Below are 27,988 nucleotides of genomic sequence, written 5' to 3'. Positions count from 1 at the left end.
GGCCACGGGGCTCGAACCCGGACCTTCTTGCTGCGAGGTGACAGCGCTAACCACTACACCACCGTGCTGCCCTGATAATAATTTATTTCTTAAATAATTTTTCTTACAAGAAGTCATCTTTGGTTATGGTACCACAAACTATACTTGAACGCTTTTACAAAATACTGTACTTTCTGTCAAGAAGCAGTGACAGAGAGAATGGTTACTTAATTTTATTACTTGTAAATATCTCCAAGAAGAAAGTTTTAAATGAAGAATAAAGTGTGCCAAGTGGGACAAACAGTGATGATCAGTGGTTGTTCATTGGGAAGAATGGTAATCACTGTGAATAAGAGTAATCAGTGATTGGGAACAACAGTAATCGGTGATTGGTCATTGGGAACAACAGTAATCGGTGACTGGTCATTGGGAACAACAGGAACAACAGTAATTGGTGATTGGTCATTGTAAAGAATATTAATTGGTGACTGGTCATTGTGAAGAATAGTAATTGGTGACTGGTCATTGGGAACAACACTAATCGGTGACTGGTCATTGGGAACAACAGTAATCGGTGATTGGTCATTGTAAAGAATATTAATCGGTGACTGGTCATTGTGAAGAACACTAATCGGTGACTGGTCATTGGGAACAACAGTAATCAGTGATTGGTCATTGTAAAGAACAGTAATCGGTGACTGGTCATTGGGAACAACAGTAATCGGTGATTGGTCATTGTGAAGAATGGTATTCAATGATCAGTCATTGGGAGGTTGTGATATGTGGTTATGAGTAATGGTAGGTTGTGATTTCCAACACTGTAACATGTAAAATGTAAAAAATTATGGACCACTGGATACATGCCACAGACACCACTTTAAGAAACACAGCCCTAAATAACGCAAAGTCCTTGATGTGAAAGCTTTTCCCAGCCAGCCATACATACAATAAATAAAAAAGTTGCTTTATCTGAAGCACATTTGCCGTCTCGGATTGATGTGAGTGGGATTTCAATTCAAGTTTTACACATCGTGATGCAGATAGGAGGTGTATAAGTGACAGAATTCTTTCCAGATCTTTCGAGATCTGGATTTCCTCAATCTGAACTCTAAGTTATGGCTGTGATATGTGATATAAAAAGCACTGACACACACCATGCTGCAGAAGTGCTCTTAAAAGATGGTTAATAATTCAGTGTATAGGTCTTCATGAGTGTGTGTGTGGACAGAATTGTTGGCTCACACACCGTCCTGCAGTCCCTGCGAACAACTGCACCACTGAGAGGAAGAACAGTGAGATCCTCTGGTGCTGCAGAGTACGCACTCCTGACATATACCCCCCCACACACTCCCACTCTCTCTCTCTCTCTCTAGCTATATCTCAGTGAGTGCATGTCATTTGCTTACGCCATCACTCTTTCTTTCATCCTCTCTATCTTTCTCACTGTCAGCCTCTGCCTCACTCCTTCTCTTTCTTTCCTTTTCAATTCCTCTCCTCCTCTTCTCTCTTCCACTTTCTAGAGTCTTTCTCTCTTTTCCTGCACTTAATCAAAGAAGCTCCAATCCCTAACTCCACAAAAACATAAAGAAGAAATAAAAGATCAGGACCAGAATCAAGAAACGATGTCCAAGTCAGAGTACAGGAGTGTATCGAGGTGGCCGAGATGGATCAAATCAGCTGCTGCCTCTCTCTTTCTTCTTCTGGTGTGTATGCAGGGAATGGCCAGGGGACGCAGAGTCACCAAAATCCCTCGCTGCCCAGCTACCTGCTCTTGCACCAAAGACAGCGCCTTCTGCGTGGACACTAAAGCCATCCCCAAGAGCTTCCCACCTGGCATCATTTCACTGTGAGTAAACACACATACACACACACACAGTGTACAGGAGGACTGAAGCCAGATCAAAGTTTTAGTGGACTTTCTCCAGCATCTCCTGTGACACCTGTCTGTTTGGTTTAAAAGTCTTATTTCTATAAGCAAGACATTATTTTCTAAAGTTACTATTTATAACATACAACTCTTGATTCTGATTGGTCAGAAGTTGTTGAATAATTCATGCAAATAAGATAAAAGGCTTATATTAATGCACTTGTACTACTATGTTATGGTTTCTATAGTAACAATGTATACTGGGACTTGTATGGAGGATGCTCCACATGATCTGTATTTAATGATAAATGGATTGGGAAAGTCTACCAGACAGAGATCTTTTGCGGTTTATCAGTCACTTGGTAAGCAGGAACTAGCTTGTTTCACAGATGCTCCATTACGTACATTATACACCAATCAGCCATAAAATTAAAAACACAGAGGTGACGTGAATAATATTGATTATCTCATTTCAGTGACACCTGTCAAGGGATGGGATATGTTAGGCAGCAAAAGAAGAGTCAGTTCTCGAAGTTGATGTGTTGGAAGCAGGAAAAATGGGCAAGCATAAGGATCTGAGTGACTTTGACAAGGACCAGATTGTGATGGCTAGACGACTTAGAGATGCTCAGACCCAAATGGCACATCTTGTGGGGTGTTCCCGGTATGCAGTGGTTAGTACCTACCAAAAGTGGTCTAAGGAAGGACAACCGGTGAACCAGCGACAGGGTCATGGGTGTCAAAGGCTCGTTGATTCACATGTGACACGAAGGCTTGCCCATATGGTCCAATCCAAGTCAAGTGTATTTGTATAGCGCTTTTAACAACAGACATTGTCTCAAAGGAGCTTTAAGAAAATTAAAGACTTTAAACATGAGCTAATTTTATCCCTAATTTATTCCTGATGAGCGAGTCTGTGGTGACGGTGGCAAGGAAAAACTTCCTCAGATGACACGAGGAAGAAACCTTGAGAGGAACCAGACTCAAAAGGGAACCCATCCTCATCTGGGTGATAACAGATAGCGTGATTATAAATAATTTGCTTCTGTGGCTGTGTCCAATATAGTCTCAAAGTATAACTGTGTAACCAGGAAATTCATTCTAGTTTTAGCATGAAGTCTGTTTTGTTGACGTTATAAACTGTTCATTGATGGAAACTTGACTGCAAAACTGTTCATGACAACCGCAGTCCTAAAGTTACCGTATCATGTCAGTTGTAGTCCTCAGCCATAAAAGCATTACTGTAAGTGTCCAGAGCCGTCTTCCAAGTGTGACTTTCGACTGTCCATATGGGGCCGTCCTCTACAGGAGCAATGTGATGAGACTCCAGCCAGACATAGGGCATCAGGATGGATCAGGCAGGTCTGAGGAGCAGAAGAGGTCAGCATCACTGATGTCTCAGAGACGGGGGGTTAATGCCGACACCTTTCTGTTTTAGCCAGGATTAACTTTTTCAGCAGTTTGTGCTACAGTAGCTCTTCTGTGGGATTGGATCATATGGGCTAGCCTTCATGCCCCAGGCGAATCTCTGAGCCTTCGACACCCATGACCCTGTCTCCGGTTCACCGGTTGTCCTTTCTTGGACCACTTTTGGTAGGTACTAACCACTGCATATCAGGAACACCGCACAAGATGTGACATTTTGGAGATGCTCAGACCCAGTCATATAGCCATCACAATTTGGCCCTTGTCAAAGTCGCTCAGATCCTTATGCTTGCCCACTTTTCCTGGTTCCAACACATCAACTTCGAGAACTGACTCCTCTTGCTGCCTAATATATCCCATCCCTTGCCAGGTGCCATTGTAATGAGATAATCAATGTTATTCACTTCTTCACCTGTCAGTGTTTTTAATTTTATGGCTGATTGGTGCACATAAATACATACAAGGATCATATCATTCATTCCTTCATACTCTGTTGCTGAATGCTGTTCTAATGTTGGTGCAATATGACACTGTAATGCACTTTGTTTAAGAACACACAAACCACTACAGTGGCATGCAAATGTTTGGGCACCCTTGCTGAAAATGTCTGTTACTGTGAATAGTTAAGTGAGCAGAAGATGAACTGATCACCAAAAGGCATAAAGGTAAAGACGAGACATTTCTTTTCAGCATTTTATGCAAGATTTGGGGATTATTTTTGTTTTGTACAATTGGAGAGTGAAAAAAGAAAAGGAATATCATGCGAAAGTTTGGGCACCCCAATACATTTGAGTTCTCAGATAACTTTTATCAAGGTTCCAGACCTTAATTAGCTTATTGAGCTGTGGCTTGTTCAAATTCTTTGTTAGGAAAGGTCAGATGATGCAGATTTCAAAGCTGTATAAATTCTCTGACTCCTCAAATTTGTCCCTAAAATCAACAGTCATGGGCTCCTCTAAGCAACTCCCTCACATTCTGAATAATAAAATAATTGATGCTCACAAAGCAGGAGAAGGCTAGAAGAACATAGCAAAGTGTTTTCAGGTAGCTGTTTCCTCATATTGTAATGTTATTGAGGAATGGCAGTTAAGAGAAACAGTGGAGATCAAGGTGAGGTCTGGAAGATGAAGAAAACTTTCTGAAAGAACTGCTCGTTGGATTGCTAGAAAGGCAAATAAAAACCCCTGTTTGACTGCAAAAGACCTTCAGAAAGATTTAGCAGACCCTGGAGTGGTGGTGCACTGTTCTGCTATGCAGCGACACCTGAACAAATATGACCTTCATGGAAGAGTCATCAGAAGAAAGCCTTTCCTGCACCCTAGCCACAAAATTCAGCGTCTGAAGTTTGCAAATGAACATCTAAGCAAGCCTGATGCATTTTGGAAACAAGTCCTGTGGACTGATGAAATCAAAATAGAACTTTTCGGCCACAATGTGCAAAGGTATGTTTGGAGAAAAAAGGGTGCCAAACTCCAGGAAAGGAACACCTCTCCAACTCTGAAGCATGAGTGTGGATCGATCATGCTTTGGGGTTGTGTTGCAGCCAGTGGCACAGGGAACATTTCATTGGTCGAGGGAAGCATGGATTCGAATAAATACCAGCAAACTCTGGAAGCAAACATCACACCATCTGTAAAAAAAGTTGAAGTTAAAAAGAGGATGGGTCTTACAATGAGACGATGATCCAAAACACACCTCAAAATCTACAATGGAATACCTCAAGAGGCACAAGCTGAAGGTTTTGCCCTGGCCCTCACAGTCCCCTGACCTAAACATCATTGAAAATCTGTGGATAGGTCTCAAAAGAGCAGTGCATGCAAGACAGCCCAAGAAACTTGTAGAACTGGAAGCCTTTTTCAAGGACGAATGTGTGAAAATCCCCCAGGTAAGACCTGAAAGATTATTAGCTGGCTACAAAAAGTGTTTACAAGCTGTGATACTTGCCAAAGGGGGTGTTACTAGGTACTAACCATGCCAGTTTACTGTCTTGCATCACATTAACTTGTTATTTTAAACCTGTGTGTCTCTCTGTTATGTACCCATACTAAACATGTGTGTGATAATCATAATCAAGCAACATTCAGATCAGCAGAAGAATCGGTAGCCTGACAGTAATAAAAACATATGCACTTACCGGTATATAGGGGCCCTGATTTTTTTTTTTTCACTCAAAGATACGTAACGAGACTGGATGTCCTACTTTTATGAGATTAAATCCTTCCTCAAAGCAACTTAGGATCTGTCTATTTGAATAATTACTTGCGAGGGTAGAAGTTGTGGAACGGCTGAAAATATAGATCACTTTATAGGCCACGGATTGTGTTATTTCTTCGAAAGAAGTCTGATCCAGTTGCAGATTCCTGCAGCCAGAAAGAAGGAAGAAGAAAAAAGGAAAACCGGGACATCATGAGATCTGTCCATATTATAACACAGAGCAAGAAAATATACGGTTAGGATACTGATTTAAAATGGAACCAATTTTCCAAACCATAATTGATTCGGACAGTATTTATAGCTATTTTATTTATTCCGTGAACAAACTTGATCTGTTATTATATTATGGAAAGACTTGTGGTATTTTTATGGAATTTTCGGAGAAATTCTTCCATGCATGGCGTAACTGCTTGCTTTATACTATCTAGACACTATTTTCCGCACTCTATAATGCTGATATCTGTTTTTCTTTTGTTTTGTAGGACAATGGTGAACGCAGGCTTCACTGAGATCCCAGAGGGAGCGTTCTCTCATCTACACTTGCTGCAGTTCCTGTAAGTACCAAATATCCTGAAATTTCCCTACAGCATTTTTGCTGCTGTGAATGATTCCACATACAAAAACAAACAAACAAAAAAACCCCACTGCGAACAGGAAGAAGTGCTGAAAGATGTCAGGTGCTCTAAGGTCAGGTGTGATAGGAAGCAAGAACTTTATTTGTGCTGAGACTGGAACCTTGAACCCTTGCGTTCAAAAGGTGATGCTCTTATAAGCAATAGTCAGGGATGCATCAATATCGCATCTCATCTCATCATCTCTAGCCGCTTTATCCTGTTCTACAGGGTCGCAGGCAAGCTGGAGCCTATCCCAGCTGACTACGGGCGAAAGGCGGGGTACACCCTGGACAAGTCGCCAGGTCATCACAGGGCTGACACATAGACAGACAGCCATTCACACTCACATTCACACCTACGGTCAATTTAGAGTCACCAGTTAACCTAACCTGCATGTCTTTGGACTGTGGGGGAAACCGGAGCACCCGGAGGAAACCCATGCGGACACGGGGAGAACATGCAAACGCCGCACAGAAAGGCCCTCGCCGGCCACGGGGCTCGAACCCGGACCTTCTTGCTGTGAGGCGACAGCGCTAACCACTACACCACTGTGCCGCTGGATGCATCGATATGATCGATGCAATCCAGTAAGAGTAGGATACCAATACTGATAGTGATCCTAAAATGAGTAACCTACAAGTAATTAGTGTTACAGTAATCAATCAAGGACATCATGAAACATTTTATTGAGTAGGTTTACTGTAATGGAAAGCATGATGGAGTGCAGAGCAGTATCACCGAGTGGGCATTGAACACGAGTGTCTCAGTGCTCATTGCTTGCAGAAGTGGAGTGCACTCTCTCTCTCTCTCAAAAGTGTTTCTGCACTCTCATTTCAGTGCTTCATACTCAAATTACCTTTGTACCCATTCAGAATACCTCCTATCATTTTACGTTTGTTGAATAACATGACAGCATACACGAGAGACAATATTACATCGTATCACGTTGTATTGGATGTTGGTATCTGAGCATTTTTTTGAGCATGGTACCGATACCCAATAGCACCTGTATCAGTGCTTCACTAGCAACAACATATTTAACATAAAAAACAGAATCTATATTCCAAACTAGGAAATGTTTGTCTTTTTCTATAATTAGGAGTGTGTGTGTGTGGGAACACAGTGTTCAGTGTGGTGTGTATCAGTGACAGGGTCAGCGTCATTTCTGCACTCAACACAGCCAGCAGCCTCCTCTCTACACACTCTTCATACTCAACCAACAATAGCTGGTCTGTCCTGGCTGTGTATGTGTGTGTATATGAGTGATGGATTTGTTGAGATCAAGGCGAGCAGGATTCAGCAGTGTTAAAACAAATGACAGTGAAAAAGCTGTTAATCGAATGAATTGATTATCGCCTGATTGCCTACACAGTGACTAACACGGAGCTGCTGCATGCACACGGCTGATTTCACTGCTGTACATCGTGTACGTTTGTGAAAGCACCGTGGTGAGCACAACAGAAACGTAATAAAGTCTCAAATACTCACTTTTACACCATCACATCCTCGATCACTTGCGTATCTTCATGACCAGAGTGCAGACTTGGAGCAGAACATCAGGGCTTAGGGTGACATTTGGGACAGGACCTATAAAAGATCTATTTTAATTCTAATGTTCTCTCTCTCTCTCTCTCTCTCTCTCTCTCTCTCTGCATCCTTCCTGCAGTTTGCTGAATTCCAACACTTTAACCGTGATTGCTGATGATGCCTTTGCTGGCCTCTCTCATCTGCAGTATCTGTGAGTCTGCACTTCATTGAAATCAAAAGCAGTAAAGCTGGGAAGGAAGGAAGATAGATAGACAGACAGACAATGGGAAAAGAAAGAAAGAAACTAACAAACAAAGAAGGAAGGAAAAAAGGAACAAAAACAAGCAAAGAAAGAAAGAACACCTGAGAACAAACTGAGAGTGTTAGACAGAGTGTGTTGAGGTAGTTGTGGTGCTCAGTGTGTGTGTTATTGATCTCTTCTCTGCTCCAGTCAGCCTCAGTGCTGAGTTGGACATTTTCCTAATTGCTGCAGCTCAGTTCTGCTCTCTGTCTGTAGCTGGAGTCTGTAACTGGTGTCTGTAATTAATTAGACTCTGTAACTGAAGCTATAATATCATGCACCACCTCCTGTCTGTATCTGTATTTGTCTCTGTTTAAAACATATATAAGTATCTCATCTCATTATCTCTGGCCGTTTTATCCTGTTCTACAGGGTTGCAGACAAGCTGGAGCCTATCCCAGCTGACTACGGGCGAAAGGCGGGGTACACCCTGGACAAGTCGCCAGGTCATCACAGGGCTGACACATAGACACAGACAACCATTCACACTCTCATTCACACCTACGGTCAATTTAGAGTCACCAGTTAACCTAACCTGCATGTCTTTGGACTGTGGGGGAAACCGGAGCACCCGGAGGAAACCCACGCGGACACGGGGAGAACATGCAAACTCCACACAGAAAGGCCCTCGCCGGCCACGGGGCTCGAACCCGGACCTTCTTGCTGTGAGGCGACAGCGCTAACCACTACACCACCCATATATAAGCATATTCAAGAATATAATTCAAGCACACAGATGAACATTTCAGGGTTTAGTGGCCATTGAGACAGAGAGAGGGAGAGAGAGAGTCTTTCTTTCTTTCTTTCTTTCTTTCTTTCTTTCTTTCTTTCTTTCTCAAACATTTTGTAGCCATGGTCCTCTTTGACTGGAAAACAATTTCCACAGACCTCCTCAGTACAGAATTATTTAAAGGACTGTTATTTAAATAGTCTGTTACACATGAAGAGTTTTCTATTCCTGAACTTTCCACAGACGGAACACATTAGATTCAAGCCTACATTATTCATAGACTGACCTATTCGTCAATTTTCAAGTTTCAGATTAAACCCATTTAATTCAAGAGACCAATCCCTGAATGGGGAGTTATCTCCATGTAATGAAACTACATGTTACTACTGTGTGTGTATATATATATGTGTGTATATATATGTGTGTATATATATATATATATATATATATGTATGTATGTGTGTGTGTGTGTGTGTGTGTGTGTGTGTATAATATACCCCCTGGCTACACCTGGTCATTGACACAAATTCTAGTGGTCTTTGGTCCTTTGATTTTCTGCTTCCTATTAAAACCCAATTTCAGATTCAGGTAACATTTAAGCTCAAACTAATAATGAAGACAGAGAGAGAATGTGTGTGTGAGAGAGATGAGAAGACGCCGCAGCAACCTCAGTGTCATTAAGCTAAAAGGTTTTATAAGATAAATCACAGTGAGCCAAGTGCAACAACTCAATTTATTACACAATCTTAATTGAATTTCACGAGACAGTGTTTCATGAATCCAAGAGAGACAAAATTCGAGAGAGAGAAGACATGACAGCATGCCATTATATCCATAATATTTGCCAGTTACCTCTCTCCACACCAAGCTCCACATCCTTAAATCTTTTTAATCCCTGTACTTAGCTTTCTTTCTTTATCTTTTTGATAGTCAGTTGAATCCCGGTGCTCGGATTCTCTTGGTCTGTTTGTTTAACTGTCGTTTTCCTTCTGCCCTGCAGGTTTATTGAGAATAATGACGTTAAGTCCCTGTCCAAATACACTTTCAGAGGCCTGAAGTCTCTAACACACCTGTATGTATCATCATCCCGCATTATGACACTGTTAATAAGTTTTTGTACTTACAGTATATGTGTAAAAAGTGGAAACTTGATGATTATGATGATATAACTTGACAGATGATAAATATGATTTCTTCTTATTGTTTGACCATAACACAATCTCAAATTTAATTTTTTTGGCAGGTCTCTGTCTAACAACAACCTGCAGGTCTTACCCAGAGAACTGCTCAAACACCAGGACATCCTCACTGACCTGTGAGTCCGCATTAAACGTCTTACACAAGACATTGTCAAGCACACAACTGTTAATATACTGTACGTCCAGTAGAATCCGGAAGTCCTTTTCCACTTCCGATAGCACAGTTTAACCTCAAAAAAAGATGTCATCATGATTCACTAATTTAAAAAAAAGGGGGGGGGGGAGATTATATTTAACTGAACGCACCAGTGATGATCGTTTATAATACATATACGTAAGACTGTTTTCACTGAGTCAATATCAGATTAAACCACTGTTGAATTTTTTAATCCAATAGCCCTGGCTACAAGGTTTATATTCACGAACTTGTTCTAATAAGCTATCTTTAAATTTGTCTTCTTATATAAAAAAGAAAAAAATATAATCATTGATGTGAAGTTTTCTGTCAGGAGATTATTTTATTTTATTAATTTAACTTTTATACAAGAAGTCTCCAGTGTCTGTGCTTTTTAGCAGTCAGTCAGTATGTTTTCCACCATGGAAAAGTCTTCACGACAGGATTTTTCTGTCGACCTTCAAGAAAGAGAGAGAAAAAAGACATGTGTGTAGCTACAATAAACAAGAGAAAAATATAGCCGCAAGCAGCAATGAAGGGCCCAAGCCCCTCCGGTAGACCAAATCTGGCATGAATCCAACAAACTGCCGAGGAGGAGAACATCAAAATGTAACACGTGTTGTCATGGAAACTCTCAAAACTTAAAACGCTTCAAGCAAAAATGGTTCAAAGTCCAAGAGGTTGCAGAAAAGATTAGACTTTTATTAAATCAATTTAAAAAAGCCGTGTTCAGTCTGCAGAGTGAACCAACTCAAAATCACAAAGTTCTTATTTTATACAGTCTCAAAAAAAAAAAAAACCCAGTGTATACAAATAATCTCATTGGTTAACATCTCTTATAAAAAAAAAAAGTATACTTCAAGTTCATTTTATTAAGTATGCTTAAGTAAAGTTAAAGTATATTTCCTTAAGTATACTTTTGTGTACCAAGTATACTGATATCAATAGACTTACAGTATACTTGTAAGTAAACTAATCTAATACTTCTTGGGACTAAATTGGCCCACTTTTAGTTTATAAAAAGTATATTTTAAGAAGTAAACTTTGCGTATACAACTAGTATATTTTTTTTATTTTGTACTGCGAGTATACCACAAATAAACTTATATACTATTAGATTAGATTAGATAAAACTTTACTGATCCCTTTGGGAGGGTTCCCTCAGGGAAATTAAGATTCCAGCAGCATCATTACAGATAAACAGAGAAAATAAATAGAGAAAACTTCTAGATAAATTAAAATAAATTATTTACATATACAAATATAAAAAGAATAAGATATGGGGAAGGGGGGAAAGGGGGGGCGGCAGCAGGAGAGATATTGCACTTTATATTACACATTATATTGCACATTGTCCGGTATTGCTTATTGTTAGGCTAGGCTACTGCTCCTTCCTGTCCTCTATCCTCCTGTTACCCCTCCTCCCCCCAGAGAGGAGTTGTACAGTCTGAGGGACAAAGGAGTTTTTGAGTCTGTTCGTCCTGCACTTGGGAAGGAGCATTCTGTCACTGAACAGACTCCTCTGGTTCCATGATATTCAATAGCTTGTCCATAGACCTCTTTTCTGCCACCGTCACCAGAGAGTCCAGCTTCATGCCGACCACAGAGCCGGCCCGCCTGATCAGTTTGTCCAGCCTGGATGTGTCCTTCTTGGATGTGCTGCCCCCCCCAGCACACCACGGTGTAAAACAGGACATTGGCGACCACAGACTGATAGAACATCCACAGGAGTTTCCTGCAGATGTTAAAGGACCGCAGCCTCCTAAGGAAGTATAGCCTGCTCTGTCCCTTCCTGTATAAGTGTTTAGTGTTGCAAGTCCAGTCCATCTTGCTGCCCAGCCACAGCCCGAGGTACTTGTAGGAATCCACAGCCTCCACCTCGACTCCCTTGATCAGAACTGGTCGTGACCTTGGTCTGGACCTCCCAAAGTCAATGACCAACTCCTTGATATAGTTTACTAGTTCTATAGTTGTAGTCCACTCTTTAGTTTACAAAAGCATACTTCATAGTTTACTGGAAATATACTATGAGTTTACTTGTTTTATACTTCTAGTCCACTTTTTAGTTTACTAAAGTATACTTTGTAATATACTGGAAATATACTGTTGGTTTACTCGTTACACACTTCTAGTCCACGATTTAGTTTATACTTTATAGCATATTGGAAATATACTATTAGTTACTGGTTATATAATGTACATCTGGTCCACTTTTTAGTTTTGAAGTATACTGCAGTTACCCTTCTAGGTATACTATTAGTTTTCTAGCCCTAACCCTTACCTCATGCACACTACCAGTAGACAACTTAAGTGTTTTGTACCTTAAGTTACAATGAAGTTATAAAGGTAAGAATTCACAAAATAACAACCGATACTCAGGATTAAGAACGTATTCATTTTCTTTAAAGATCAAAATTTAAAGCAACATTGTGTTAAATGCCAAAGTATAAAAACATAGCAATGACAACTGAAATTGACATCTAAGCTTGAAAGAAAAAGAAATAAATAAAAAAAATTCAATTATTCCACTCAGGAGAAATTAAAAAAAACAAAAAAAAACTTATATGGAACCACAGACATACCAGAGTCAACAATGCTGAAGCACAACTACAGGGCAAGTCCATTTAAACATAAGGCACAAATATTTTAATACTTTATTACACTTTTGTTAAGTATATCTTGATCAAAAGTTTAAGTACAGTGCTGAGCGTAAATGAGTACACCCCCTTTGAAAAGTAACATTTTAAACAATATCTCAATGAACACAAACAATTTCCAAAACGTTGAAAAGACAAAGTTTAATATAACATCTGTTTAACTCATAACATGAAAGTAAGGTTAATAATATAAACTTAGATTACACATTTTTTCAGTTTTACTCAAATTAGGGTGGTGCAAAAATGAGTACACCCCACAACAAAAACTACTACATCTAGTACTTTGCATGGCCTTCATGATTTTTAATGACAGCACCAAGTCTTCTAGGCATGGAATGAACAAGTTGGCGACATTTTGCAACATCAATCTTTTTCCATTCTTCAACAATGACCTCTTTTAGTGACTGGATGCTGGATGGAGAGTGATGCTCAACTTGTCTCTTCAGAATTCCCCAAGGAAAATAATTTATTTACACCACAAAGGTGAAGGCTGAAGATCAGCAAAGCTTTACTTATCAGTCAGAATACTGTAGCAAAAGTGGTACAAAAATTTAAGAAAGATGGAACTGCAACCATCTCACAGAGACGTCCAGGTCGTCCACGGAAGTTAACACCTCGACAGGAGCGTCTTCTGATGAGAAGGGTTGAAGAAAATCGGCATGCAAGTTCACTGCAGTTATCTAAAGAAGTAGAAAGCCAAACTGGGGTGACTATTTCCCGTGACACAATACGGCATACACTGCAGAGGAATGGCATGCATGGATGCCGCCCGCGAAAGAAGCCTCTCCTAAAGCCCAGGCACAAAAAAGCCCGCCTAGAGTTTGCCAGGGCCCATGCTGACAAAGATGAAGACTACTAAGACTCTATACTCTGGAGTGATGAGACCAAGATAAATGTTTTTGGAACTGATGGCTTCAAAACTGTATGGCGTTGCAAAGGTGAGGAATACAAAGAAAACTGCCTGGTGCCTACAGTGAAACATGGTGGTGGCAGTGTCCTTATGTGGGGCTGCATGAGTGCTGCTGGTGTCGGGGAGCTGCATTTCATTGATGGCATCATGAATTCACAGACGTATTGCTCTATACTGAAAGAGAAGATGCTACCATCACTCCATGCCCTTGGTCGTCGTGCACTTTTCCAACATGACTAAACACACATCTAAGGCCACTGTTGGATTTCTGAAGAACAGGGTGAAAGTGATTCAGTGGCCAAGTATGTCTCCTGATCTGAACCCAATCGAACACCTATGGGGAATTCTGAAGAGACAAGTTGAGCATCACTCTCCATCCAGCATCCAGTCACTAAAAGAGGTCATTGTTGAAGAATGGAAAAAGATTGTTGCAAAATGTCGCCAACTTGTTCATTCCATGCCTAGAAGACTTGGTGCTGTCATTAAAAATCATGAAGGCCGTACAAAGTACTAGATGTAGTAGTTTTTGTTGTGGGGTGTACTCATTTTTGCACCACCCTAATTTGGTAAAACTGAAAAAATGTGTAATCTAAGTTATATTATTAACCTTACTTTCATGTTATAAGTTAAACAGATGTTATATTAAACTTTGTCTTTTCAACATTTTGGAAATTGTTTGTGTTCATTAAGATATTGTTTAAAATGTTACTTGTCAAAGGGGGTGCACTCATTTACGCTCAGCACTGTATAAACTTAATATACTTAGGCTTTTCTATATACTTTTCAGTATAAGCCAAGTATACTTATGTATAACTTTATTAAGTATATCTCTGATAAGTAAATAAAAAGTAAACTGAAAGCATACTCTCTTATTTTTAGTTTAAAAGAAGTCTACTAGAAGCACACTTGAATAAACTTCTTTTTTGTCAGGGATGTCATGTCGTACCACTTCAACATTTTCTATTGGGCAGTACATCTCACGCTTCTCATATTTTGTATCAACCGAGACAAATTTTCCAGTATGAATGGTCAATTCAGGAAGAATCAAAACATGTGATAAGAAGTGGTACGTCATGAACAACACCGCATTCAGAGCGTACAATACATGATTTTAAAATGACTGGAGTCAAATCAGGTTAAGTATTGATACAAGCTGCAGGTGCAAATGAACACAACACTCATGGCCTTGGCTAGTCTACCACAACATAGGATTTAAAAAAAAAAGAAAATGCACATTGCAGCTTGTAACAATACCCAATTCAGAATAACTTGATAAAATGTATTACGTTAGCATGCGGGGCGGCACGGTGGTGTAGTGGTTAGCGCTGTCGCCTCACAGCAAGAAGGTCCTGGGTTCGAGCCCCGGGGCCGGCGAGGGCCTTTCTGTGCGGAGTTTGCATGTTCTCCCCGTGTCCGCGTGGGTTTCCTCCGGGTGCTCCGGTTTCCCCCACAGTCCAAAGACATGCAGGTTAGGTTAACTGGTGACTCTAAATTGACCGTAGGTGTGAGTGTGAATGGTTGTCTGTGTCTATGTGTCAGCCCTGTGATGACCTGGCGACTTGTCCAGGGTGTACCCCGCCTTTCGCCCATAGTCAGCTGGGATAGGCTCCAGCTTGCCTGCGACCCTGTAGAAGGATAAAGCGGCTAGAGATAATGAGATGAGATGAGACGTTAGCATGCAAAACATTCCGGAATGAACAACTGCTTAATTCAGCATGGTCTTGGCTCACTCATTACAACATATGATAACACTGCAGGTGCTGGAGTTAGAATAATACACTTTTTGAATAGGCCTGTGATTTAGCCGAAAGCAACTTTCAGTATAAACAATCTCGGTGTCTTTACTGTAATTATGATCATTCATGAATCAATTTATTATTACTTTTAATAGAATTAACTTCATTTACTCTTTCCTGAAAATCAACATACTTGGCTTTGAATCAATATATAATCAGCATAAAATGAAATCAGTGTATGTGTGTGATTTCATCAATGTGTGTGATTTACATATGAATCAAAATACAATCATCATAAACCAAATTATCGCTTGTATGATGATATCAAGGCATGTGTGCATGGTTACATTTAGGATATAAAATCACCAGTGTCAAAACGCACAAAACCAAAAGTAACTCACTTCCTGTTGAGTATGGATAATATAATGTACATTCCATTTTTGTTCATCTTGGGGCACCCCACACACCTACCAAATTTGACATGGACAGGTGAAACTATTTACAGTGCAAAAGTCTCAAAGACATATGGGGGCACTATGGAGACCCCAGACACACCTGGGGCCAAGCGTCTATCTCTGAGTAGTGGTAGCCAGGACTGATGTGTGTACCAAATTTCATGGGTTTTCGCCCATGGGAACCACCTCAAAAATGTCTTGAAGAAGAAGAAGATGATTTATAATAAGAATCCATAGGAAAATAATAGGGCCTTGCACCTTGTTGCAGTGCCCTCTGGTGGACACCAGAGGCGGCACACCTCCGGTGCTTGGGCCCTAAAGAGAGACTGGTATTTATAGCTACTTTAATGTAAAAAGTAACGGGAAGTAACTTGTATCATGGGCATTCTACAACATTAACTATAGGCTATGTAACTATAAATGGATAAAAAGTATGACGTCATTCTTTATTTAATGAAAAACCTGTAATCTTTGGCAATCAATTGCTGTGGCATAAGTGGAATATAACACCTCAGGATGTCCTAGTATTGGAAACAAATGAACTTTAAGTTGGTAACAGTAACTCAGCTTCATCATCTTATTGTTGATTATTTTCCTCCAATTACATGCCTCATTATGTTTTAATCCTTCTGTAAATAAGTATAGAGTCTGCATTATTTTTTAAAACAAATGACTTAAAGACTGGTACCAAAATCCAGAATTGTGACACCCAAAGGCATTTTTGAGACAAAGTTGGCAAACAGTCTTATTTTGTCAATTTGGGTGTGCCGAATTCAAATCTGCAATATGCCGAGCTCTATCTGACCTCTGTTGACCTCTAGAGGTCATTGAACTTTGGGCGTGTAAACGTCTCAGCTGAACCCAGTTTCTCAGCTTTCTAAGGAATGAAATGTACTAAAATGATTAATGAAGTTAGCAAATGGCCTTGTTTGTTAAATGTTTGGGTGCTGAATTCATTTTTCATTTGTAAAACGACATATGACCTCTGATAACCTCAAGGTCATTAAACTTGGCCTATAGGCCTATGCATTTAACGGCATTTTTAAACTGACTTTACTCCCCCAAAAAGAATATGAACAGACAAAAAACAAATAGAAAGGAACAAATACAACATTAAATGCCAGTCCATGTACATGTGACTTACTTTTCACAATGAGAATGCCTAGGCGATCACCTTACATAACATTGCATTACATTTAGCGGTTATTGTTTATACAAAGCTACTGAAAAAAGGACAGATTCAGCAGCATACAAAATGTGGGGGCATACAGGGTATACAGGTTAATCAGGGTTAGTATATATGAGAGGTTTTTTCTTTGTTGTTTGTTTTTTGTAAAGGCTTTACCACGTTTAAAACAAAACAAAAAACAAACAACAAAGAAAAAAACTCTCATATATACTAACCCTGATTAACCTGTATACCCTGTATGCCCCCACATTTTGTATGCTGCTGAATCTGTCCTTTTTTCAGTAGCTTTGTATAAACAATAACCGCTAAATGTAATGCAATGTTATGTAAAGTGATCGCCTCGGCATTCTCATTGTGAAAAGTAAGTCACGTACATGGACTGGCATTTAATGTTGTATTTGTTCCTTTCTATTTGTTTTTTGTCTGTTCATATCCTTTTTGGGGGAGTAAAGTCAGTTTAAAAATGCCGTTAAATGCATAGGCCTATAGGCCAAGTTTAATGACCTTGAGGTTATCAGAGGTCATATGTCGTTTTACAAATGAAAAATGAATTCAGCACCCAAACATTTAACAAACAAGGCCATTTGCTAACTTCATTAATCATTTTAGTACATTTCATTCCTTAGAAAGCTGAGAAACTGGGTTCAGCTGAGACGTTTACAGGCCCAAAGTTCAATGACCTCTAGAGGTTAACAGAGGTCAGATAGAGCTCAGCATATTGCAGATTTGAATTCGGCACACCCAAATTGACAAAATAAGACTGTTTGCCGACTTTGTCTCAAAAATGCCTTTAACTCCTTAAATAAGCACTTTTTTGAATTTTGGTACCAGTCTATTATAATGAATTCAATAAAAACAGCTATAGGTTTTAGGAACCGATGTAGAACTTGTGTCCCATTTTCCTCAGAGACCTGAGAGGGAACTCATTCCGCTGCGACTGTAAGATTAAGTGGCTGGTGGACTGGATGGAGAAAACCAACACCTCTGTCCCAGCTATATACTGTGCCAGTCCTTTTGAGTTCCAGGGCCGACGCATTCAGAACTTAACACCACGAGACTTCAACTGCATAAGTGCAGGTAAGGAAGGAGCACATTGGCATTCTGGGATCTCTTCAGCTGACAGATGTGAACTCATCCAATGAAATGCCTAAATTATGGATTGGCATATTGTACAGCTTTAGTAGTGTCGTGTTTCTCAGCTGTAGTATCTTTCATGTCTAAAGTGTTGTGAACAGTTCCTGCGTTCCTGATTTAAGGTTAAATCTATTTCAAGGCTATTCCAGGCTGTAACATGACACAATGTGGAAAAGTTCAGTGGGGGCGAATACTTACGCATCTTAATATCTATCCTCAGATTTTGCTTTGTATGAGACCTACCCATTCCAGTCCCTTTCTGTGGAGTCGTATGACTTTAACGATGACTTGTATGTGGTGTTCGCTCAGCCCAACATGGGAATATGTACCGTTTACATCTGGGATCATGTGAACATGCTTTTCAAGACGCATTACAACATCACATGTAAGTCAGCTCTTTATTTTTTTGACAGCTCTTTATCTGTTTTATCTTCATAACCCACAAGCTAAATAAGCTTCTGAAGATGTTAAAGTCTTACAGGTTTGGTTGAAATTATTCTTTAGACTCTTATTCACAGAAAGGTTTCAGTGAATCAGATACTGTTAGCAGCTGAAGCATAAAAGTTCTCTGCCCTCCTGATCGCGCTCCACTTTACAGTGTGACTAAAAGCATCTGCTCTATTCTTACTCCACTTAAGCTGCTTTTAAAGTAATGGGCCTTGCTGAGAGAGGTAGGCGAGGTGAAAAAGAAGGTTAATCACTCAGCCTGTGAGTGGGAAAGGAAATCAGATACAGTATCTAAGGAATAAAAGTTGACAGGGTGCGCTGTTGTAGGAAAATTATCAACAACAGGATGATGTCGTACCGTTACTACAGTTGATTTATACAAAAGCAAGTCCAAACCAGTAAATCAATACAAAGCACAAAGGCTTGGTAATGTGAGACACTCGGTACAGCGCATATACTTCGCAATATTCCAATGGTTATCATTTATACACTGCAACCCCGCTGTAACGGACTCCTTGGGGGACGTCCAAATAGTTCATTATACCAAAAAATTCATAATACTGAAATGGACCCACTTGTCACACCGAACACTCACTCTTGCGTAAAACTGTGTTTAATTTATATTTATGCTTCATTCTCTTACGTATTTACGAAGTAAAGGAAATAACTCACTCGCCATCGTTTGCTTGCTGCATCCTCTTTCTTTTCAGCCCATCATATTTGTTGCGATTACGGACGAAGTCTCAGAGCTCTTTTTCTTTAAAAGTTGAAATTGAATTTTTTGGGATAGCATATTCTTTAGAGAGTCCGCGTGGGTTTCCTCCGGGTGCTCCGGTTTCCCCCACAGTCCAAAGACATGCAGGTTAGGTTAACTGGTGACTCTAAATTGACCGTAGGTGTGAATGTGAGTGTGAATGGTTGTCTGTGTCTATGTGTCAGCCCTGTGATGACCTGGCGACTTGTCCAGGGTGTACCCCGCCTTTCGCCCGTAGTCAGCTGGGATAGGCTCCAGCTTGCCTGCGACCCTGTAGAACAGGATAAAATGGTTAGAGATAATGAGATGAGATGTAATGGAGGCAGATGACAGATGTAACTGCAGGAAGTGTGTTTATTTAAAAACGAGCAGGTAAACGGTTCAAAAACGTAAGATGAAAGCAGGGTCATGGAACAGGTAATGGTCAAGTGAGGCACAAACAGAATATCAGAGGTAATCACAAAAGCAAAGTACAAAATACAAAAGTGAGTCAAAACCAGTAAATCAATACAAAGCACAAAGGCTTGGTAATGTGAGACACTCTGTACAGCAAATATACTTCACAAAGTCTGTGTGTTTAGGGAGTCCTGATAAGCACGTGCTGTGATTGCACTCTAACTCGAAACAGGTGCATGGTAATTAGTTCTAATGCACGCTGTGCACACGCACACTCAGTGCATGGATGTGACAACGAGTAGCCATGATAACAATGCTTACGGAGTAAAAGCTTGAGTAAAATTGCTTCTAGCTTGTAAAATAAAGCCCTTTTAAGGGTTTTTTTGAAGTCATTGATCACCGTTCTTGATAATTGTTAGTGATCAAGACCTAAGCGAGGCTAGCTAAACCTTTGTTTTATGCCGTTAACATGTATTGTTAACTTGACTGTGGACTTGATGACTTGTTATTTGTCTCTGGTGGGAAGAGGAGCGCATGGCTCATTGTTTTTTTTTTTTTTAAGACTCCGACTCATTGTCATTAATTTGTGACACAAACTTCGTTCGTTATATGCAAAAAGTCTGAGGCTACATCCACACGACAACGGCAACGAGATGTTATTTAAAAATATATCGCGTCCAAATGGGCAACGATCAGTAAAATATCAGGTCCATATGGCAACGCAACGCTTGCTGAAAACGATGCAATACACATGCCACACCTCTAGGGGCGCTGTAAGACGGTCCCTTCGGAGACACCAGAACAATAGAAGAAGTAAGGACGCATGCACATAAACTATTATGCGCGAGACTTCACATTAGCCACAAAGTCAGGAAAATCTGTTCGTAAAATTACATTATAATGACCAAATACAATGAAAAGTATTTTTCCAGTCTCACCTGTGAAAGGTAATCCCATGTGATCTCGTTTGGATGGTAAACCTGTTGGTACAGTTAAACCCAGCACATGAATGAGGCATCTTTATTCTCCGCTTTGACCTATCCAATATGGCGGCGAGGATGACGTATGATTCTACACGGAAGGCGGCGTCTTTAATGGTCCGGAATAAATTGAATGCTACACGTTGATGGATTAATTTGTTGTTCTACACCCTTTTTGAGGAATGTATTGTAGGACTTAAACCAACATCTGAAGAGGTGAGATCGCTCCTTTTTTTCCCTATTTTTGCTGGCGGGATTGACTCTGCCCTAAGGGCTATTTTCTCTCTCTCTCTCTCTCTCTCTCACTTTGCACCATTACACAATAAATATTCACAGTGAAAATATTTTGTAAGCGCGTTTCATGAACCAAGTTATAGGATTTGTTGACAACTCGCATCGAGTTCGTTACACTTCTACCCGGCGTGAAGCACTCACAGTCATGTGGTTGTGACGTCATCGTACACAAATCCGTTCTACTGGGGGTGTCGTGGCTCAGGTGGATAAGGCACCATACCATAAATCCGGGGACCCGGGTTCGATTCCGACCCGAAGTCATTTCCCGATCCCTCCCCATCTCTCTCTCCCACTCATTTCCTGTCTCTACACTGTCCTATCCAATAAAAGGTGAAAAAAAGCCCCAAAAAATATCTTTAAAAAAAAAACAAATCCGTTCTACTCATCCAGATGACTTCGCAATGGCAACGTTGCCAGATCTTTCCACTCTGGAACCTGTTCTCAAAAAGATTGCGTTTTGGGCACCCAAAACGCCGGTGCCGTGTGGACGCCAGGCCGAAACGATAAGCAATTGTATCGGAGTCACCTGAATCTGTTGCCGTGTGAACAGGGCCTGAGTAAAAGAGTTCGTTTTTGGGGGTTGCAGTGTATAGTTATATTTAATGTTGTGGAACACCCACAAAGCAACTTTGTGTTTCTATCAGTTATGTTATTGCCAGCCTTCTTCACCAGCCTCCCCTTTTCTCACACTTGAAGGTAGTGTGAAAAAAAATGCAGCTTGTCATGTTAGAGTAATAATAAATAATAAGTTACATTTATATAGCGCCTTTCTCAAATTCAAGGTTGCTTTACATAGGTCAAAGAAATCAGAACACACAAAAAAGAAAAAAAGTTGCTCAAGAGTGGCAAATTTATGCAGCGCTGGTGGAAGAGGAGAAGTGTTCATGAAACAGGTTTTGAGATGAGATTTGAAGAAAGGAAGGGAAGAGCAGTCACGGAGGGGTTGAGGGAGGGACTTCCAGAGCTGGGGGCCATGGTGCTGAAGGACCTGCCACCCAGGGTAGAGAGTCTGGTGCGGGGGACAGCAAGGAGATTATGGCTAGAGAATCTGAGAGAGCGGGATGGAGGGGTCAGAAAATCACAGATGTAAGACGGAGGAAGGTTATGGAGGGCTTTGAAGGCAAGTAGTAGGATTTTATACTTAATACGGGATGCAACAGGTAGCCAGTGAAGCTGAGAGAGAATGAGGGTGATATGAGCAGATGGTTTGGTATGGGTGATGAGTCTCGCTGCAGAGTTCTGAATGTATTGTAGTCTTTGAAGGGATTTAGTAGGGAGGCCAATGAGAAGGGAGTTGCAATAATCTAGGCGGGACATAATGACGGAGTGGACCAAAGTTTGAGCATCACTTGTGGAAAGAAAGGGGCGATGGCGGGCAATGTTCCGGAGGTGGAAGAAAGCAGTCTTGGTGAGGGATTTAATGTGGGGATCAAGGTTGGGTGAGGGGTCCAAGGTTTCTGACAACAGGTGAAGCCATCGACGTTAAGACTAAAGATGTTAAGAAATCTTTGTTTCCATTTCCAGTTGAGAGTACGCTGTGCGCATTCTGGCTGCCGCTTCTCACCGGAGCTTTTTATTTTTTATTTTCCCTTTTGTTTTTCTTTTTTGTGTTTGTGTAGTTTGATGTTTGTTTTTGTTTGAGTGTTTTGTCCACTGGTTGTGGTGTAGCTCCGGACCCAGTTTTGGGCGTCGGCTCCCTCCAAGCCTTGGTGTGCCGTGGGTGATGCCTATGCTCCTCGCTATGGACTGCAGTGAGCTCGTTTTAACATCAGGGTTGTCCAGTGCTCAGTGTGGCGGTGCTTCTGTGCTTGGCGCGGTGTTCCTAGCGATGTTGCCTGGCGGCGGCGCGGCAGCCCTGCAGGAAGTGTGGGACTTATTTTCATGCGCCTTTTGGTGGGACTGTGGTAGCTACACCATTGGAATGACATCCTGAACTTTTTGGTGGACTTTTTTTTTTCTTCTCTCTAATTGTAAAGCGACCTTGGGTATGAGAAAGGTGCTATATAAATTCAACTGATTATTATTTATTATGGGGTGGCACGGTGGTGTAGTGGTTAGCGCTGTCGCCTCACAGCAAGAAGGTCCGGGTTTGAGCCCCGTGGCCGGCGAGGGCCTTTCTGTGTGGAGTTTGCATGTTCTCCCCGTGTCCGCGTGGGTTTCCTCCGGGTGCTCCGGTTTCCCCCACAGTCCAAAGACATGCAGGTTAGGTTAACTGGTGACTCTAAATTGACCGTAGGTGTGAATGTGAGTGTGAATGGTTGTCTGTGTCTATGTGTCAGCCCTGTGATGACCTGGCGACTTGTCCAGGGTGTACCCCACCTTTCGCCCGTAGTCAGCTGGGATAGGCTCCAGCTTGCCTGCGACCCTGTAGAACAGGATAAAGTGGCTAGAGATAATGAGATGAGATGAGATTATTTATTATTAAAACGAGAAGATTTGGACAATGGAGATTTGGGTCCGATAAGCCTGATTTCTGTTTGATCTGTGTTAAGTTTTAGAAAATTATCATCTTATTAACAAAGTGCTGACACTGGAGACGCCTTCCATAAACACATCCTTATAGACCTTTTTGTTAAATAGCAGCAAGCTTTTCAATTTTTTTTTATTAGACTTTGATTATGTTCAGTGACCACGTGAATGGCTTGTTACTACAGAAAGGGTAATGTGTTAGAATGAGTGCACCTTTTGGCCAATCAGATTTGAGAATTCAACAGCACTGTGGTACATGACGTGTAGAACAAAGATGGTGGAATGTATGAAGACCGAGTTTATCATACAGGTGTTCCTAAGGACAGGTAGTATTCTACAAGGATTGTTTTTAGTTATACTCTTTACAAACTGCATCAAATTCATCATCCTTAATGTGTAACATTGGTATACTTTCCAGCTCGATCTGCAGTGTACTGCAAGCCTGTGGTGATCAACAACACACTCTACATGGTGGTTGCCCAACTCTTTGGAGGATCCCATATCTATAAGTAAGAGACAGAGTTCAAGCTCAGTTATGACCGTATTTGGGAATTGGGGTAAGATGACCAACAATGTGCTCAGCAGTCAATACACAGAGCCAGAATTATGTACAATGTTTTACATCATTAACATGGGTGTTGGTGGCACGGTGGTGTAGTGGTTAGCGCTGTCGCCTCACAGCAAGAAGGTCCTGGGTTTGAGCCCCGGGGCCGGCGAGGGCCTTTCTGTGTGGAGTTTGCATGTTCTCCCCGTGTCCGCGTGGGTTTCCTCCGGGTGCTCCGGTTTCCCCCACAGTCCAAAGACATGCAGGTTAGGTTAACTGGTGACTCTAAATTGACCGTAGGTGTGAATGTGAGTGTGAATGGTTGTCTGTGTCTATGTGTCAGCCCTGTGATGACCTGGCGACTTGTCCAGGGTGTACCCCGCCTTTCGCCCGTAGTCAGCTGGGATAGGCTCCAGCTTGCCTGCGACCCTGTAGAAGGATAAAGCGGCTAGAGATAATGAGATGAGAACATGGGTGTTTTTTTTTTCTTGATTGGCAGAGCAATTCTTGACTTAGAACATTTATACCTGTTTAATGATTGATTTTAAGTCTACAATAAGATGATCGCATTTACTGATGATACTGATGTCTCCCTACATCTGATTTATCATTTAAACGTAGACTGCCTTTCAGATTTTTCAAGTCTCATCTCATCTCATTATCTCTAGCCACTTTATCCTGTTCTACAGGGTCGCAGGCAAGCTGGAGCCTATCCCAGCTGACTACGGGCGAAAGGCAGGGTACACCCTGGACAAGTCGCCAGGTCATCACAGGGCTGACACATAGACACAGACAACCATTCACACTCACATTCACACCTACGGTCAATTTAGAGTCACCAGTTAACCTAACCTGCATGTCTTTGGACTGTGGGGGAAACCGGAGCACCCGGAGGAAACCCACGCAGACACGGGGAGAACATGCAAACTCCGCACAGAAAGGCCCTCGCCGGCCACGGGGCTTGAACCCGGACCTTCTTGCTGTGAGGCGACAGTGCTAACCACTACACCACCGTGCCGCCAAGTTTTCAAGTGTAGGTCATAAAAAGAATTTTCCCCAACACCCAATGATTTTTGTTTAGTGGACTGAAAGCTGCTAAATTTGAATCAGTTTTATTAGTTTTTTAAAATAGAACAATTAATGAATTTAGGGCCACGTGGCCATAAATTCTCTGCTATTTTTTCCTGCTTCACCATGACGCAATACAAGATACTACGTTGTGCATCACGCGTGCATCACGCAGGACCAAACTAATAAATATCAGCTGTCAGTGCGCAGTCAAAGGTAAATCTGCGCATGCGCAAACGGACCTCCTCTGTCTGCTTGACTGCACGAAGTGAGTGATTTTATGTACATTATTTGCTCGGGAATCCCCTCAAATTAAATAACTTCCCAGCCACAGAACGGCCTGATATTTTGTGAGATATTACAGAAATAAACATTATATCACAACGATCAAATTTCAGAGGGAACTAAATTTCACTGATTTTATGAAATCGAAAGGCAATCTCGCTTTTAAAAAAACCCACAAGTAACGATTTAATCAGTCAAAGACCGACAGTATAAAAATAGACAGGAAAACAAGCATCTCTACCATTTTAGGTTTAAAGAGAGTATAGGAAGGTGTAACATTGTAATATTACATGTTGTGAAGTCTGGAACTGCTTGATGGCAATCGTAAAATCTCAGTTTGATTGATTTTCAAGTGTTTCCACAGTAATATGCAGTCAACACTAAAACAACCTTTCCTTATCCTTTTACAAATTGGTTGTCTAACGTTCATGTTATTTATAGTGTTAGATTTGACACTTCATTTGCCCTATTGAATCTTTTTTTTAGTTCAAAATTGTCATCTGTTTTCCTCTTTAATTTGAAAACCAAATTCAAAGTGTCGTGTTTTAACAATTTTTGGCAACATTTTTTTTTTCTGGTGGCATTCCAATGAATATAGTTATTCATCCATTCATCCATCCATCCATTATCTATACTGCTTATCCGTCAGGGTCATGGGAGAAGCTGGAGTCAATCCCAGCTGACTTCGGGCGAGAGGTGGCGTGAATATAATTCATTGATTTTAAATAAATTCTTATCCAATGTTAGCTACAGTATGCCAAAGTTCATAGTATATCATTTCATATTAGTGATCTCATTCATGAAAAATATTCTCTTTGACAGAAAGCAAGGGCGCTTGAGTCTCGTTGAAAGCATGTGAGATTGGGGGAAGGGAGCAGGGCATCATTTAACATCATCTCTTGTTTTTATTGAAGACTTCTGATTTGCCATATTTTTTTGAGTTATAACTTGTACTAGGGGCGGCACGGTGGTGTAGTGGTTAGCGCTGTCACCTCACAGCAAGAAGGTCCGGGTTCGAGCCCCGTGGCCGGCGAGGGCCTTTCTGTGCGGAGTTTGCATGTTCTCCCTGTGTCCGCGTGGGTTTCCTCCGGGTGCTCCGGTTTCCCCCACAGTCCAAAGACATGCAGGTTAGGTTAACTGGTGACTCTAAATTGACCGTAGGTGTGAATGTGAGTGTGAATAGTTGTCTGTGTCTATGTGTCAGCCCTGTGATGACCTGGTGACTTGTCCAGGGTGTACCCCGCCTTTCGCCCGTAGTCAGCTGGGATAGGCTCCAGCTTGCCTGTGACCCTGTAGAAGGATAAAGCGGCTAGAGATAATGAGATGAGATGAGGTCTGGTAATATAATATATTTGGGAAGCCATGGCTTAATGGTTAGAGAAGCAGCTTTGGGACCAAAAGGTTGCTGGTTTAATTCCCTGGACCAGCAGGAATGGCTGAAGTGCCCTTGAGCAAGGCACCAAACCCCCAACTGCTCCCCAAGCTGCTCTGGGTATGTTGTACGTCGCTCTGGATAATAGCATCCACTAAATGCCTGTAATGTAATGTAATATAATATAATATAATTGGAGTAAATGTCACTAGATATCATTGCAGTGTAATAGTGTGTAGTGGTGATAAAATCGTTATACCACTTGAGCCTACTACAGAAACATAAAACATAATAGGAATACCATTTTCTCGGATTTAGCCAAAAAAATCTTGTCAAATAGTTCCAATGAAAGCTTAAAAACACTAGTACAGGTTATCTTAAGTGGTAAAAATATTCCACTTTTCAGGATTATAGTAAATAGTTACACGTGTATACCATCATTCCCTTAATTTGAGCATTACTTTGAATTATGCGTAGAATAATTCTATTCTTCTTAATAACAAGTGCAGAGCAACACTATTTCTGTCTTTTACGCAGGTGGGAAGAAGGGCCTTTGAAGTTTGTTAAAATCCAGGACATCGACGCTAACCGTGTACGCAAACCTAACTTCATCGAGACGTTTCAGATTGAAGGAGACTGGTACTTTGCAGTAGTGGACAGCTCCAAGGCAGGCTTCACGAGCATCTACCGCTGGAACAGCAACGGCTTCTACTCGCACCAGTCTCTTCACCCATGGCACCGTGACACACACATACACTTCCTGGAGGTGGACGGGAAAGCCCGGCTAATCCTGTCGAGCTCCTCACAGTCTCCACTGGTGTACCAGTGGAGCCATAGGGAACGCAAGTTCCTCAACCACTCGGAAATCCCACACGCAGGTGATGTAAACATGGTCAAACACTTCTGGGCCCGTCAGACACTCTACCTCTGTCTGACGCGGTTCATTGGTGACTCAAGGCTTGTTCGCTGGGAAAGCCAGCGCTTTGTGGAAATCCAGGCACTGCCTTCACGTGGCTCAATGGCACTACATGCGTTCAGTGTAGGAGTCCGGCAGTACCTGGTTCTGGGCTGCGATTACTCCTTCTCACGGATCTACCTATGGGATGAGCTCACGCAGCGCTTCCAACCTTTCCAGGAGCTCAACGTTTTGGCACCTCGTGGGTTTAGCCTCGTCTCCATTGACAACAAAGACATCCTGCTCATATCCAGCTTTAAAGGAAAGACCGTGGCATATCAGCATCTACTGGTGGACCTCAGTGCCAAGTAA

At 41.4% G+C, this 27,988-nt stretch overlaps 1 protein-coding gene across 1 annotated transcript; it reads left to right on the top strand.

Annotated features, from left to right (window-relative positions):
- The first annotated feature begins 1,370 nt into the window (after window positions 1-1,370).
- On the top strand, window positions 1,371-27,988 carry lgi3 (leucine-rich repeat LGI family, member 3). Its single transcript, XM_060930700.1, is given in 11 exon segments — window positions 1,371-1,452; window positions 1,455-1,543; window positions 1,545-1,825; window positions 5,968-6,039; window positions 7,766-7,837; window positions 9,658-9,729; window positions 9,901-9,972; window positions 17,886-18,055; window positions 18,333-18,497; window positions 23,871-23,961; window positions 27,259-27,988. Coding segments are annotated over 11 exon segments (1,896 nt in total).

Source organism: Neoarius graeffei, chromosome 10 (assembly GCF_027579695.1).
Source record: "Neoarius graeffei isolate fNeoGra1 chromosome 10, fNeoGra1.pri, whole genome shotgun sequence".
Taxonomy (NCBI): domain Eukaryota; kingdom Metazoa; phylum Chordata; class Actinopteri; order Siluriformes; family Ariidae; genus Neoarius; species Neoarius graeffei.
This window is presented reverse-complemented; position numbering and strand designations above follow the sequence as displayed.